Source organism: Marmota monax, unplaced genomic scaffold (genome assembly GCF_021218885.2).
Source record: "Marmota monax isolate L192 unplaced genomic scaffold, Marmota_monax_Labrador192_F-V1.1 WCK01_AAM20220418_F8-fsc00222, whole genome shotgun sequence".
Classification (NCBI taxonomy): Eukaryota; Metazoa; Chordata; class Mammalia; order Rodentia; family Sciuridae; genus Marmota; species Marmota monax.
In genome coordinates this window covers 2,139,150-2,152,633 of record NW_026694968.1, presented here as the reverse complement: position 1 = coordinate 2,152,633, position 13,484 = coordinate 2,139,150, and the positions used below count along the sequence as shown (strand labels likewise).

At 32.8% G+C, this 13,484-nt stretch overlaps 1 protein-coding gene across 5 annotated transcripts in view; it reads left to right on the top strand.

The window, feature by feature from the left end:
* Window positions 1-4,134, top strand: part of Arhgap5 (Rho GTPase activating protein 5) — a 103,398-nt gene extending 99,264 nt beyond the window's left edge. For all 5 annotated transcript variants that reach the window (XM_058573659.1, XM_046427472.2, XM_046427474.2 and 2 more), the window contains exon 7: window positions 653-4,134. In XM_058573659.1, coding sequence (XP_058429642.1) covers window positions 653-980 — 328 coding nt within the window. In that variant the 3' untranslated portion in view covers window positions 981-4,134. The remainder of the gene's footprint in view (window positions 1-652) is intronic.
* Window positions 4,135-13,484: the final 9,350 nt, after the last annotated feature.

The following is a 13,484-nucleotide window of genomic DNA, read 5'->3' as shown; positions in this document are numbered from 1 at the left end:
AAGCTATGTATAGTGGCACACACCTCCCTCATTCCAGCCACTCAGAAGCCTGAGGCAAGAGGATTATAAATTTGAGGCCAGCCTCAGCAACTTAGTGAGGCCCTGTCTCAAAAAAACAATTTTTTTAAAAGGGCTAGGGATGTAACTCAGTGATAGAGCACTCCGGAGTTCAATCCTCAGTGCCCCTCCACCCTCCAACTTTTCCCCAAGAAAGGATGTTTTATGGAATGCAAAAAAAAAGTGTTTTGAAAGTTCAAAATATTCTTGGTTGGGTTATATTAAAAATTTTTTCTAAAACTATTTGAAAGAGATGGCATATCCTGGTTATTTTTTAATCTCATAATAGTTTAAGAATGTGTGGGGTTTTGTTTGTTTTTAATCTCATAATTGTCTTATGAATTTAGGGTTTCCCCACATATGTACACAAATTAAGAAGGCTTCCAAGGCACAACTTTTTAAAAAGACTGTCTGACATTCTCACAATATGGATTTTTATTTTCATTTCCTTTTTCAAAATGTAGTTGAATAAGAAGAAAGATACATAAATTCAATGTTAGGATAAAAGGTAACACTAATATGAGATAGTTTCTAGCTCTAGGATTCTGTAATTGTCATGAGTTCTGATTTCTGTTTTTTCCTTTCATAATTTCAGGGTTAGTCAGCAAAATAAAATCAACCTAATGACAGCAGACAACTTATCCATCTGTTTTTGGCCAACCCTGATGAGACCTGATTTTGAAAATCGAGAGTTTCTGTCTACCACTAAGATCCATCAATCTGTTGTTGAAACATTCATTCAACAGTGTCAGTTTTTCTTTTACAATGGAGAAATTGTAGATACTGGGAACACTGTGGCTCCTCCACCACCTTCAAATCCAGGACAGTTGGTTGAATCAATGGTACCCCTCCAGTTACCACCACCATTGCAACCTCAGCTGATACAACCACAATTACAGACGGATCCTCTTGGTATTATATAAATAGAAATTGATTGCAGACAGCCTGAAATTGGAAAAAAAGCAAATCTACACATGCATGTTTCAGGGTTCAGTAGAATACTTCATGTTTCGTACAGATAATTCACATTCAAAATGATGAGACATTTTCTCTCTGAACTGTATGGTATTCCTCATTCACTTACATTACAAATCTAAGACCATGTGGTAAGCATGACTGGAGAGGTTTAATTTTTATAAACAAAAATAGCTATAAAATACAAAGCTACTGCTGCATGCAACCTTATTGCAATCAGTATATCATTCCTGTGGCAATTTCTGTCACATTATATTGTGAATAAAATTTTTCTATAGAAATTGATTTAAAAACTCACATATATGAAACATATAATGCTTTTCAGCCTGCTTTATGGCTGGTTTTGTTATTTGATGTGCTAATTTGGACAACTTAATTTACATTCTAGCAGTCTGCATAGATAACTAAAAGCCCAGTTAAATATTTCTTAATTTCAGGCTACTTAATGCCATGCTTGGGATGTTGTTTAAAAGAAAGAAAAATTATACAGCATATTTTACATTTCTATACCTTCATCATTAATTCTGAGTAAACCTGTGGATGATTTGATGAGGGATAAATGAACCTATTTCTTTTATGAACATACCAAGGACATGTTTGTGGCTAAAGTGAGTTGATAATGTTGTGCAAAGGATAGTTGTCACCAACTCATTTCTTTATGGTCCATAATGAAATAAACATTTTGTATACGGTTAATTCTGTAAACAGATGCATGTTCAAAAGATCTATGATGGTCTTGTAATCTTAATCTAATATATTTTAGATATTTTAATTTTTCCCTCTTGGGGAATACATTTAGTATAGTGTAGAGAAATACTTCATGACATTTTCATATAAGGTTATATAACTTTTCATAAACATGGAATTTGTTGTAGAAAATTCTTTAAACCAAACATTTTAATCTAGGACTTCAATTTAATCTGTTCCTTGAATCTATTTTTATGTGGCCCTTAGAAACATATCCAAAAAATCCATTGCTAATATAGCAATAAAAATACTTTGGGTACTGACAGACTCCTTGGAGTGTGTGTATATAAAATTACAAACTTGTATTCATATTCTTTTCTGTGATGTGTTGTACTAAAATCCAAAATGGCTTTTACACCATTTTTTAAACCAATTTTTTCCTTTCATGTTGGTACCAGAGTTGCTATAAATCACTGCTGCTTTTGGGGTTAAATATTTTGTTAGTGAAGATACAACCAGAGCACTAAATTATGGAAAAAATTTTGGAATAGATGGCACAGGTAAATTTTGTTAGGCTTTATTCAAAATTCTTTAATTATCAAACCATGCCATTTTTTTTTCCTGAAAAAAGGAAATGGTTTGTATTTCATTGCTACATCATATTTTATGTAGTAAAGAATAAATTTTTTTTGATCAATGTTGTAATCTTCATCCATACTGGAATTTTAAGGTTATCTTACATGTATGATAGTAAATAGATGATTTTGAGATTCAAGGCTCCTAAGAGTTTGATTTGCTCCATTTGTTTTCTAAAATATTCTTTCCTAACTGTTATGTCCTAGGTATTGTACTTCCAATTTTAACTTCAGAACCAAGATGTTGACATGAACCAGGCTGCTGTTGAAGTACATGTATATTATAAATTATCTTATTTGTGTTATACTCTTACATGTTATTATCTTTTCTAAGAAAACAAAGTCCCTATTATTCCTATTGCAAAGCACACAGGAATTAAGAAAGTACAGTAATTTTAAAAAAAAAAAATCCGGTAAATGTAGTATTCTTAACTTGTTCTATATTACTTATACCTATTGTCTATATAGCTTTAATTTATAGCTGTCAGTTTAACATTGGCATGTCTGGCAAAGAAAATTAAACTTTAAGAGTTTTATAAACTGTTTCTAGGTTGCTAAAGAATTTATTTTTCTACTATATATGGTATAGACAAAGCATCAAACTATGTACAGGAAAAAAGCCTGACTATTTCTATTGGAAGTAGGCTGAAAAGAATTTTCAGAACTGTTCGTGTCTGGTCCATTCTGTCATAACTTTGCTATTGTAATATGTGAATCCCAGTTTATTTAAGCTATTCTCTTTTATACTGTGTTAATTTAACATTCATCTGCATTTAGTATCATTTTTGTTATTAAAATTAGCATTTACCATTTTTCATATGAACTCCCTTACACCTTTCCCAAATCTTATCTCTACTTTTCTATGCATTTCTATTGTTGATTTGACTCACTTCATAGTGAGTCATTTTAAATATTCTACATTTGGTTCAATCAACCAGTAGGTTACAGTTTTTGAAAATTAAAGTACGGTTTAAAGCTCAGTCTGTTACACTGAATTGATTGTGTTTGTTTTTGCCAAGGGTTTAGATATGTTTTTAAATATTAGCAAAATAATTCTAAAGACAAAATAACAAATTAATCTTTCTTCTGGTAAGTTACTAGAAGATTTCACTGTTTAGGGACGTATCATATATGAGACTTCTTAAAGGATTTAAAGAATAGTAGATAGTCTCATTATTATGGGTAAATATAAGGCATTATATTTTAAAATATGAAATAAAATTCCACCTACACATGTTGCCATTGTTTCATTTAAAGTTCAATGCTTAACAGTTACTACAATATTGGATTTAACAGTATCTAGATTAGCAATATAAAGAAGCATAGTGGTATTCTATTTCAAACTTTCAGTAGATTTTTTAGAAGTCAGATACTATTCACGGATACTTATTAGAATATACAAATAATTTTAGAACAAAATTCCAGACACACAACATATTTCTGTTTGAAATGGTACTTAGTAGTACTTTTTTCCCCCTTAACATTTACAATGTAAATACTGTAGGTAACAGCAATCTAACTTAGCCAAAAAGCAGCTTTTATTTTCCATACCAAATGTAAATAATGTAGACCTTTTGGTTTTGTTTTTTGTTTGTTTGTTTGTTTGTTTGTTTTGAGGTACTGGAATCTAATTTCTAATATCTCTTAGATAAAAAGGGATTGATTGGAATAAGAACTTAGGCCTTAGCTTCCATGGTGAATTTTAGTTTTTTATACAGTAATAATTGTGATGCTATTTGTCAACTGGATATAAATATATATATAATTTTAAAAAGTCAAAGTGGTTTGTTTCTTTGTTTATAATTAATGTAATTTTGTGCTTCACCCAGAGGATGCTGCAGTAAATTAAGTATCAGTGAAGCTTCTGATGTACAAAGAGTGCTATAAATAAAACATTAAGAAGCTGTGTAATTCTAAGTTATAGTTGCCTCTATTTTTACCATTTTTTTTGGTAAAAATCAACTAATTTTTTCAAGTAAAATATGAAAAATAAATTGACATTAATATGAAATTTTTATTAGGAAGATGTATTACTGCACTTCCCCTGTATCATAAAAGGAGATCTAAAATTCATGTATACAGATGAAAATTGGATTTTAAAAATGGTCAGGGAAATGAGATTATGTATAGATTTCTAAAATTCAAATGTTACCTGAATTTTGAGCTGTGGCTAAACTTTCTTGAGCCACTGGAAATATTTTGAAGTGTATCCTAGTTATGGCAGAGATGTTAAAATTAAAGGATAACAATATTTTTGTTTTCGTGGTTTGGAAATATTAAGCCAAACCTTAATAGTGTATGATGTCAGATTCTATGGATCTGGTGAGGTCTGTTTGACTTGAATCTTTGTATTTATCTTGAATTTAATTGTTTTAGTTAAGCAGTTTAATTCTTAGGCTGCATAACTTCTCTCTTGTTTCAGTACATTTGGGATATGTTTAGTTTTTTATTGTATTTAAATTCTTGAAATTCTTAGCCTTTTGGGTGATCATATATCTGAAAATAAAATTTGCTAAGTTTGAATAAGGGAAGAAGCTACTCTTTAAAATCATTTTCTTATGGTAGCATTGTTTTATACTTGAAAAGATTATAAGCATTAATACCTCATATTCCAACATCTTGTCATTTGATATGATCCAAGTACTAGTCTTTATAAAGTAGTTCAAGTCTAACTAGTGAACTTTGAGAATCTTCACCATTCATTCGAACCTCATCATCATTCTACATGCATGATTCAGTTCACTTACATATAAACATGCTATTTTTATTTTTGTCAGGAGGAAGAAGATAGGAAGAGCAATGACATCTAATATTGTTCACAACTTAATTAAAAGTTATAAGGTTAGTGTTCTGTGGAAATTTCGAAGGCAGTGGGAGTGATTTTTGAAAAGCCAGTCAATAGTCAATAAAACATTTTATTAATAAATATATTACCCTTAAAATTAATATTTTAAGTTACGGTTTGTCATATTTACCTGTAATTAGGAGTATTAAGACCTGCAATATATGCACTTTGTAATTAGCTGTTTAAGAATTTTTACTTGATTTATTCCCACAGTGTAGACTTTCTGTTTTGATTTTATTCTCTCAACTGGAAAGTTATTTTGAGCAATTTAATAATGGTCCTTCAGTCCTGATAGTTTGCCAGATATGTAGTTTAAATTTTCAGTTTTAACATTTTTCAAACTTATTTCTATATTGTTTTATATCAGTATGAATGATGTAGGTTTAGCAATTGACCTTTTGTTTATTACTTCACTATTCACCCAAATTAGTTTTAATTGTGTCTGTATTCTTCATTAGATAATTTTTTCTTGTGTCCTTGAATTGTGAATGTTTTGTCCTGTTTAGTGTTTTCCACATTCTTGCTGTAAGTTCTGAAAATATTTTACCAACTTTCCATGTGTGGCTCTTAGTTTCCTTTTACTCCAGATTCTTGGTATTCTATTTTATTTGTTTTATTTTCCTCAATTCATGTGTTTAAAGAAGCAGAATTATTATAATATTTAATTCCATATAATAAGTGAAATCAGAAACAAGCACAGTCATATGTATAGAACTCATTTTTAAGTGTATAGATGAGGTGATTTTTTTTTCATTTATTAGTGCATTATAGTTACACATAGTAGTTGTTCATTTTAAACAAAATCATCCATTCATGGAATTTGCTTTATTCCATTTCAGTCCCTGGTTCTACTACATTTCCCAATTCTCCCTCCCTCCATTTTTCCTCTGCTGTTCAAGTGAAATTGTTTGTTTTTTGTTAGTGCTTTATCAATCTACATAAAGGGTGAATTCATTGTGGTATACTTATACATGCACATAATATGATTTTGTTGAATTCATTCTGTATTTTCTCCCCTCGCCCATCTCTCCTTCCTCTCTCTTCTCTCACTCCTTCACTAATCATCTGTATATCTTTATGATATCTACTCTCATTTTGCTCTAGCTTTCCACATGAGTGAAAATATTGAACCCTTGATTTTCTGATTCTTTTTTCACTTAGCATGGTTTTTCTAGTTTCGTCTGTTTACCAGCAAATGCCTTAATTCCATTCTTTTTTATGGCTAAGTAAAACTCTATTTTGTATATATACTTCATTTTTAGTCCATTCATTTATTGATGGTCACCTGGGCTGGTGTCATAATTTGGCTGTTGTGAATTGTGCTGCTATAAACATTGTGGCTATATCTCTGTAGCATGCTGATTTTAATTCTTTTGGATAAATACCAAGGAGTGGAATAAGCTGGGTCTGTCTGATTTCCATTTCCAGTTTTTTAAGGACTCTTCACACTGCTTTCCAGAGCAGTTACACTAATTTGGAATTCCCCCAACAATGTATATGTGTGATTTTTTCCCCCCACATTCTTGCCAGTTTTTATTATTTGCATTGATAATTCTTTTCTGACTAGAGTAAGATAAAACAGTATAGTTTTGATCTGCATTTAGATGTTAAACATTTTTTCATGTATTTGGCCATTTGTGTTTCTTTTGAGAAGTGTCTATTTAGTTCTTTTGCCCATTTATTGATTGGGTTATTTGTTTTTTGGGTGGTAACCTTTTTGAGTTCTTAGGGACATTAATCCCCTATCAGAGGAATAGCTAGCAGAGGTTTTTTTTTTCCCCATTTCTGCAGGCATTTCCTCATGCTCTTAATATTTTCTTTTGCTGTGCATAGATTTCTAATTTGATGCCATCCCACTTAATGATTCCTGGTTTTCCTTCTTGAGCCTTAGTGGTCTTGTTAAGGAAGACAGTTCCTGCATGAATATGATGGAGTTTTGATCCTATGTTTTTTTAACAATTGCAAAGTATATTACCTAATTCCTAAGTCTTTGATAAAGTTTGATTTGACTTTTGTGTAGGGTGAGAGACAGGAGTCTAGTGTCATTCTTCTACATATGGATATCCAGTTTTCCTAGCACCATTTGTTAAAAAAGCTATCTTAAAACATAATAGTTATAAACTAATTATTTGAGAGAATATAGTCTTTAGATATCTTCTCAGATTTACTTCTTGGAAATTTCATTTCTAGATTTTACATTTGTTGGTAATTAGACATAGTTGTGAATGTTTTGGTATTATAGTATTTGAAGTGAGCGAAACTATTAGCAATGTACTTTTAAAATACAAATGAAAATCTGTTTCACCCAGTACTTTAATTAAAAAATGACTGTTGGATTACCTTAAAGTCCATTTTAAGTATTATTTTTGTGGTATAGATCAGGAGTTAGCAAACTTGTTCTGGGAAAGGACAGTAAGTATATTATGCTTTGCAAGTCATACAATCATTATGGAACTATTCAGCTCTGCTGTTGTAGTTTTGCCATTAGCCATAAACAATACAGAAGTGAATGAACATGAATGTGTTCCAATAAAATTGAGTTTGGCCCACAAACTATGCTTGACTGATCCCTGGCATTGATTATTAGTAATAACTAAATTCTCTAATTTTTTTAATCTGTGGAATAATGATAGATTAATTCAAAATAATACAGATTGGAGTAAAATTTTACAAGGAATGATATTCTCTATTCCTATCACTTTTTTCCCAAAGTAAATTATCTTTTTTGGGTTTAAGTACTAAGTTAAAAAGAGCTATGTGGAGTGTTTGTAAAAAAAAACTTAACTAAATTATTGAAACAAGGCATCTAAAAGAAGATAGATGGATATATACTTCAGTACTGAATTGTTTTCACAGCTTTATTTCTATTCTAAAGGATGGACTAAGGTATTTGAGGTTAGTAATTGCATTTCCATATGCTATATTAATGACTACCAGGTAAAGATTTCAGTAAGTTGTAGCATAGATTAATGAAGTGACATTGTAGTTAACAAAAAAAATATAAAAATTATGGAACCATAATGAGTCCAAAAGACATGATAGTCAATTCATGAATGATTTCTCCAATATTTAGACCACACTGACCAGACAGTATTTTAGGTTCCTTTGGAGAATCTTATAGGAGAGACATAATTTGTGAGAGCAGGACTTCAGTTTTACTGGATGTCAGAGAATTCAGATGGAGAAAATGTAATCATGGGAAATTCTTAAAGTCACACCTCAATATCTGCAATCAATGGAGAAATATTTGGGGAGATGGTCACCAAAGGATTATTTGCCTCATATCCATTTATGTTCATATTGGAGAGACCTATGAACATGTTAAGGTGAACTGGTATCAAAAGAATGCACACCAAACATACAAATGGAGTGACTATGGAAAAGCCTTAACCCAAAAGTAGGAATTCATATACCAAAATTTCATGGAGAAGAGAAATCTTATATACAAAATGTAGAAAGACTGTTAATCAAAGATCAAACTTTATTATAGAATTAAAGCCCTCTTCCAAGATGACTTCCAATGATCCCAGTTGCTGTTACTTATATTCTTGCATAGGATATACTAATCATCATACCAAGATTATACATTATGCCAATATTGGTATGTATCTGTGCATGCAAGCATTTTATGTGAACATAAGTGGAATTTTTTAAAAGCCAAATTTGATTACTTGTAAATGTTACCTGTTATCTATACCCTTTTCATATACCTTTATCTTTCAGAAGCGTTCTTGTATAGTTTCAACAGGAAGGGATTTCTGCTATAATGTTAAGATGATTTGAACCAACTTCCCAATTGAGAGCATTTAGAAAGTGGACAAAATTGTTTCAAAAAATCAATTTGAAGGACATCAGAAACCTAGGTGAACTTGTCTATGGGAGCAACTTCTTTGAGGTTTTTGTAGAGAGATTCCTGGAGGAAGTATCCAAGAAGATGAAAATACTTAAATACTTCTGATGGCTTCCTGCAGATAAAGGTGGACAGGAATTGGAGTTCAAGACCTTCCAAGTATTAACTACAGTTTTATAAATTGGATGTCTACCACAAAGTAACAAGGCATGTGTGGACGCAAAACAACTAAAAATACAATTGACAGGACCACAGGTTTTTAATTATGCTTACCTAACCTAGGAGACGAGATGAAGAGTTTACCAGGTAACTAGAAAGTACCAAATGGAATGGTAGGGCCAAACATAGAGTAACTAAAAACTCGGCAAAGGAAGCCTCATAAAGGATTAATATTTAGAATATACATGGAACTCAAAAAACATTTTTAAGTGAGTAATACACCTAATTACATATTTCTCAAAAGGACATACAGATGACCAACAACCCTATGAAAAAAAAGTTCAACATCACTAATCATGGAAATGCAAATCAAAACCTCAATGAGGTATCACTTAACTACAATAAGAATGACTATTATCAAGACACAAGTGTTGGTGAGGATGTATAGGAACCCTTGCACATTGTTGGTGAGAATGTGAATTAATACAACAGTTGTATTAATTAAGTATCATTATTTATTAATTAAGTATCCTCAAAAAATTAAAAATATAGCTTGCCATATAATCCAGCAAACCCACAACTGGGTATACATCCTAAATGATGAAGTCAGTTTGTCAAGAGATGTCTGCACTTCTATGTTTATTGAAGCAGTATTCACAATAGCCAAGAAATGGAAATAGGTTCTAAGTGTCTATCAACTGATGAATGGATAAAGAAGAAGTGGTACATAAGCACATTGGAATATTCTTCAGTATTTCCATAAAAAGCAAATTCTGACATTTAGGACAACATGGATGGAACTAGAGATCATTATGTCAAGTGAAAAGCCAGACACAGAAAGACAAGTAAGTACTGCATGACCTGATAGATCTAAAAATATTATTCACAGAAATTCAGAGTAGAATTGTTACCAGAGGATGAAGAGAGTTGAAGGGAGAGGTGTATAGGAAGGGGTAGATCAATAGGTACTAAGAGTTGGATGTTGTGGAGTTGAGGTTGTGACTCAGTGGTATAGTGCTCGCCTAGCATATGTGAGGCCCTGGGTTTGATCCTCAGCACCACAAAGATAAATAAATAAAGGTATTGTGTCCATCTATAACTTAAAATTATTTTTAAAAGAAGTAATAGTGTACTATTGCACAGTAGAGTGACTATAGATAACAATATTTTACTGTTTATTTCAAAAAGCTAGAAGAAAAGATTTTAAATGTTAAAAATTATAAATGTTTTAAACATAACAATGTGTATATATGTACAATTTTTATGCGTTTGCCATTCAACTTAAAAATCTATATTAAACTCATTGGTTGGGTTTATAACCGATTAGTCACAGCTAAAGATAGAATTCATGGGTCTGAAAAACCCATCAGAAGGAAATAGAATGAAATGGGGCTGAAAGTTTAGCTTAGTGGTAGAGTCATGGTTAGCATCACAAGGTGCCCTGGGTTCAACACTCAGCATCACACACACACACACACACAAAATAGAATAAAACCTCAAGAACTAAAATTACAGAGAATAAAAGAGAAAGGTTTATCAAAAAGTTAGATTGTGCTTTGGGAGGAAAAGGTTTTTTTCAAACTTTCAAATATATTGATATTCAGTTATTTGTAATTTGTAAGGATTTATTGAATTTTAAGGAAAGGATAATAGAGATAGAGTAAGTTCTCAGCAAACTAAAAAAGGAAACTGATTTTATGAAACTAGCATAATCTTGATAAGAAAGTTCAACAAGCATATAATTGTAGGGCAATCTCATTCAAGTAGAAATGCAAACATTTTAAACACTTGTATTTAGCAAAGTATTATGAGGAAAATTAAGTTTTCTTAATTTTGACAAATCAGAATAAGGAAATGTTGGTTATGTCAATAGGTAAACAAAAGCACTTAAAAGATCAAATATAAATGTTAATAGCTGGTGTTGCCATACTATTACACAGAGCCAGATGTAAGGCAAAAACATCAGTAGAGATAGAGAACAATCATAATAAAGGGTTCAATTCAGAAAAAGAGCAATTCTAAATTTTAAATTACCTAAATTTGTAGGCACCTAAGAACAAATCATTTAAAATTTGCTGCATCTTTCGTCTTGTACTGCACAGCATCTGGTATGTAGGCCTCTTCAGACTTTGAAAGCAACACATTCTGCAGCAGGTTTCTCAATCTTCGCACTATTAGCATTTGTAACCAGATATTTCTTCATGTAAGGGGACATCTTGTGCATTGAAGGATGGGATGTTTAGCAGCGTCCTAAGCCTCTACCCAAGTTAATACCAATAGCAGTATCTCTTCTCCAGTCAGAAATTTAAAAAATGGCTCCAAACTGCCAAATGCCCCCTAGGGAACAAAATCATACCTGGTTTAGAACTATTATTCTACACCTAGGAATTCTGCTTTGACCCATATAACAAGTGACAGGAAAGGCTTCCAGATTTCATGGAGTCATGAACAGAAAAGAATTCTGCAGAAGGCCCAGCCTTTGGCACAGGCAACTTTGCCTCTTGGGCCATGCAATACAGCAGATCCTATGGCATTGGACGTGTCGAGAGCAGGAGAGAGAATATAAGTTTATGGAAAACCCAATCGGAAAATTATAACGCAAGCCCCTGGGTTTCTGCCACAAGCATATACCATTTACAGTGGATATATTTCTATGTCTTTTGAAAAACAACTCCTGGTATATTCCTGGTCTCTAGTAGAGACAGCATCTGACTACCTTGTCTCTGGAGCTGCCCATAATGAACAGGTTCTGCTAGACCCATCAATTTTATGACATGCCCAGTATCAATTCATTGTGAGATGGAAATAGTACATCTGGGGATTGCACCTGAGCAGGGTTAGAGAGCACAAATAAGCTACATAGGCAAGTAGTCCATATTTTTCTATCATCCACCCCAGTTGCATCTGTTTCTTTTCCTCGGCCATCTACGGTTGTATGACCAGGTGAAGAAGGAGAAAAAAAACAAACTAGATTTATAAGCTGGGAACATGTCTTTGCTATGCAAATGAATCCAGAGGTAAACCATCTCTATCTGTTCCCTGCTCCCCAGAAAACAATATTCCTCTGTTGTAATTATGCCAGGGTCAGGTCAAACAATCAGAGACCACCCTGACAGCTTAAAGCCTGCTAAAATCCTAAACTATTCACCTTGTTCTGCATTTTCTTTCCAGCAGAAATCCCTAAAATCTTTGGTCTCATGCTTTCCCCTCATTCCTATTTTTCCAACTCCTGGCCGTGCTGGGATCATCCTGTGTGGGATATTCTGACTTCTGTCTCTATAACCTGTGATTAGAATGAACTTTGTCTTCCTGAGCCTCTGCTATTTCTTTTGTGACTGTACCTGGTTTATTATCAATAAAAGCATTCAAAACAGTCCCTGGGTTGATCTCAAAAGACAGTGTTGAGGGAGAAAATTTCCAACGGATGGAACTATGAGTAGTTGTCCTGATCAATACTTTATGTAGAAGGAGAAAGCCTGAGGTGAACATTTTCTTGACTTACCTGTTGTAATGAATAGCCTGGCTGGCTGGTGAGGGCCTGGAAGAGAAAAAGACTAAAAAATCAGAGATAAGGAGTTCTCTGTAAGGGGCTTATGGGAATGAACAGGAAGCATGATTTTTTTTTTTCACTTATTTAATAATGCCCACCAGAAAAGTATCAGTCACAAACAAGGCACTGACCAAATAGATCAGATGACTCAGTTGACATTAGCTAGGCTTTGTCATCAGGCACTTTGGTGAGTGGTCACTAGAGCAGAGATGAACTTTCACTTAACAAGGCTGATCTGACTACTGATTCAGGCTAATTCAACTATTCTGAATTTCCAATGTGCTAACAAGAGACCAAACCTGAGCCTTCCAGTATGGTACTGTTCCTTGTGGAGACCAATCAAACACTTTGATTAGCTTTGGCCCACTCTGCCCTGGAAAGATGAGCAGTTCATTCTCAGAAGAACGAACATCAGTTTCAAGTACGAGTTTGCCTTTTTCTATCCCCAGAACCTCAGGAAAACTACCACTGACTGGAGACTTACAAAGTACCTGGTCCATCAGTAGGCATGAATTCTCACATATTATAGCATTCAGTAAAAGAGGTATAGGTGTGGGTCCATGACCATGGGAATCTACTGGTTATATCATGATTCACACTATGCAGGAATTAATGGCCTTACAGATTTTCCCTGCCTACTAACATTACTTCTGTATCTTTCACAGGATTACTCCCAATAAATATCTTGTATCTCCAACTCCATCTTGGTGTCTGCTTCCCAGAGGT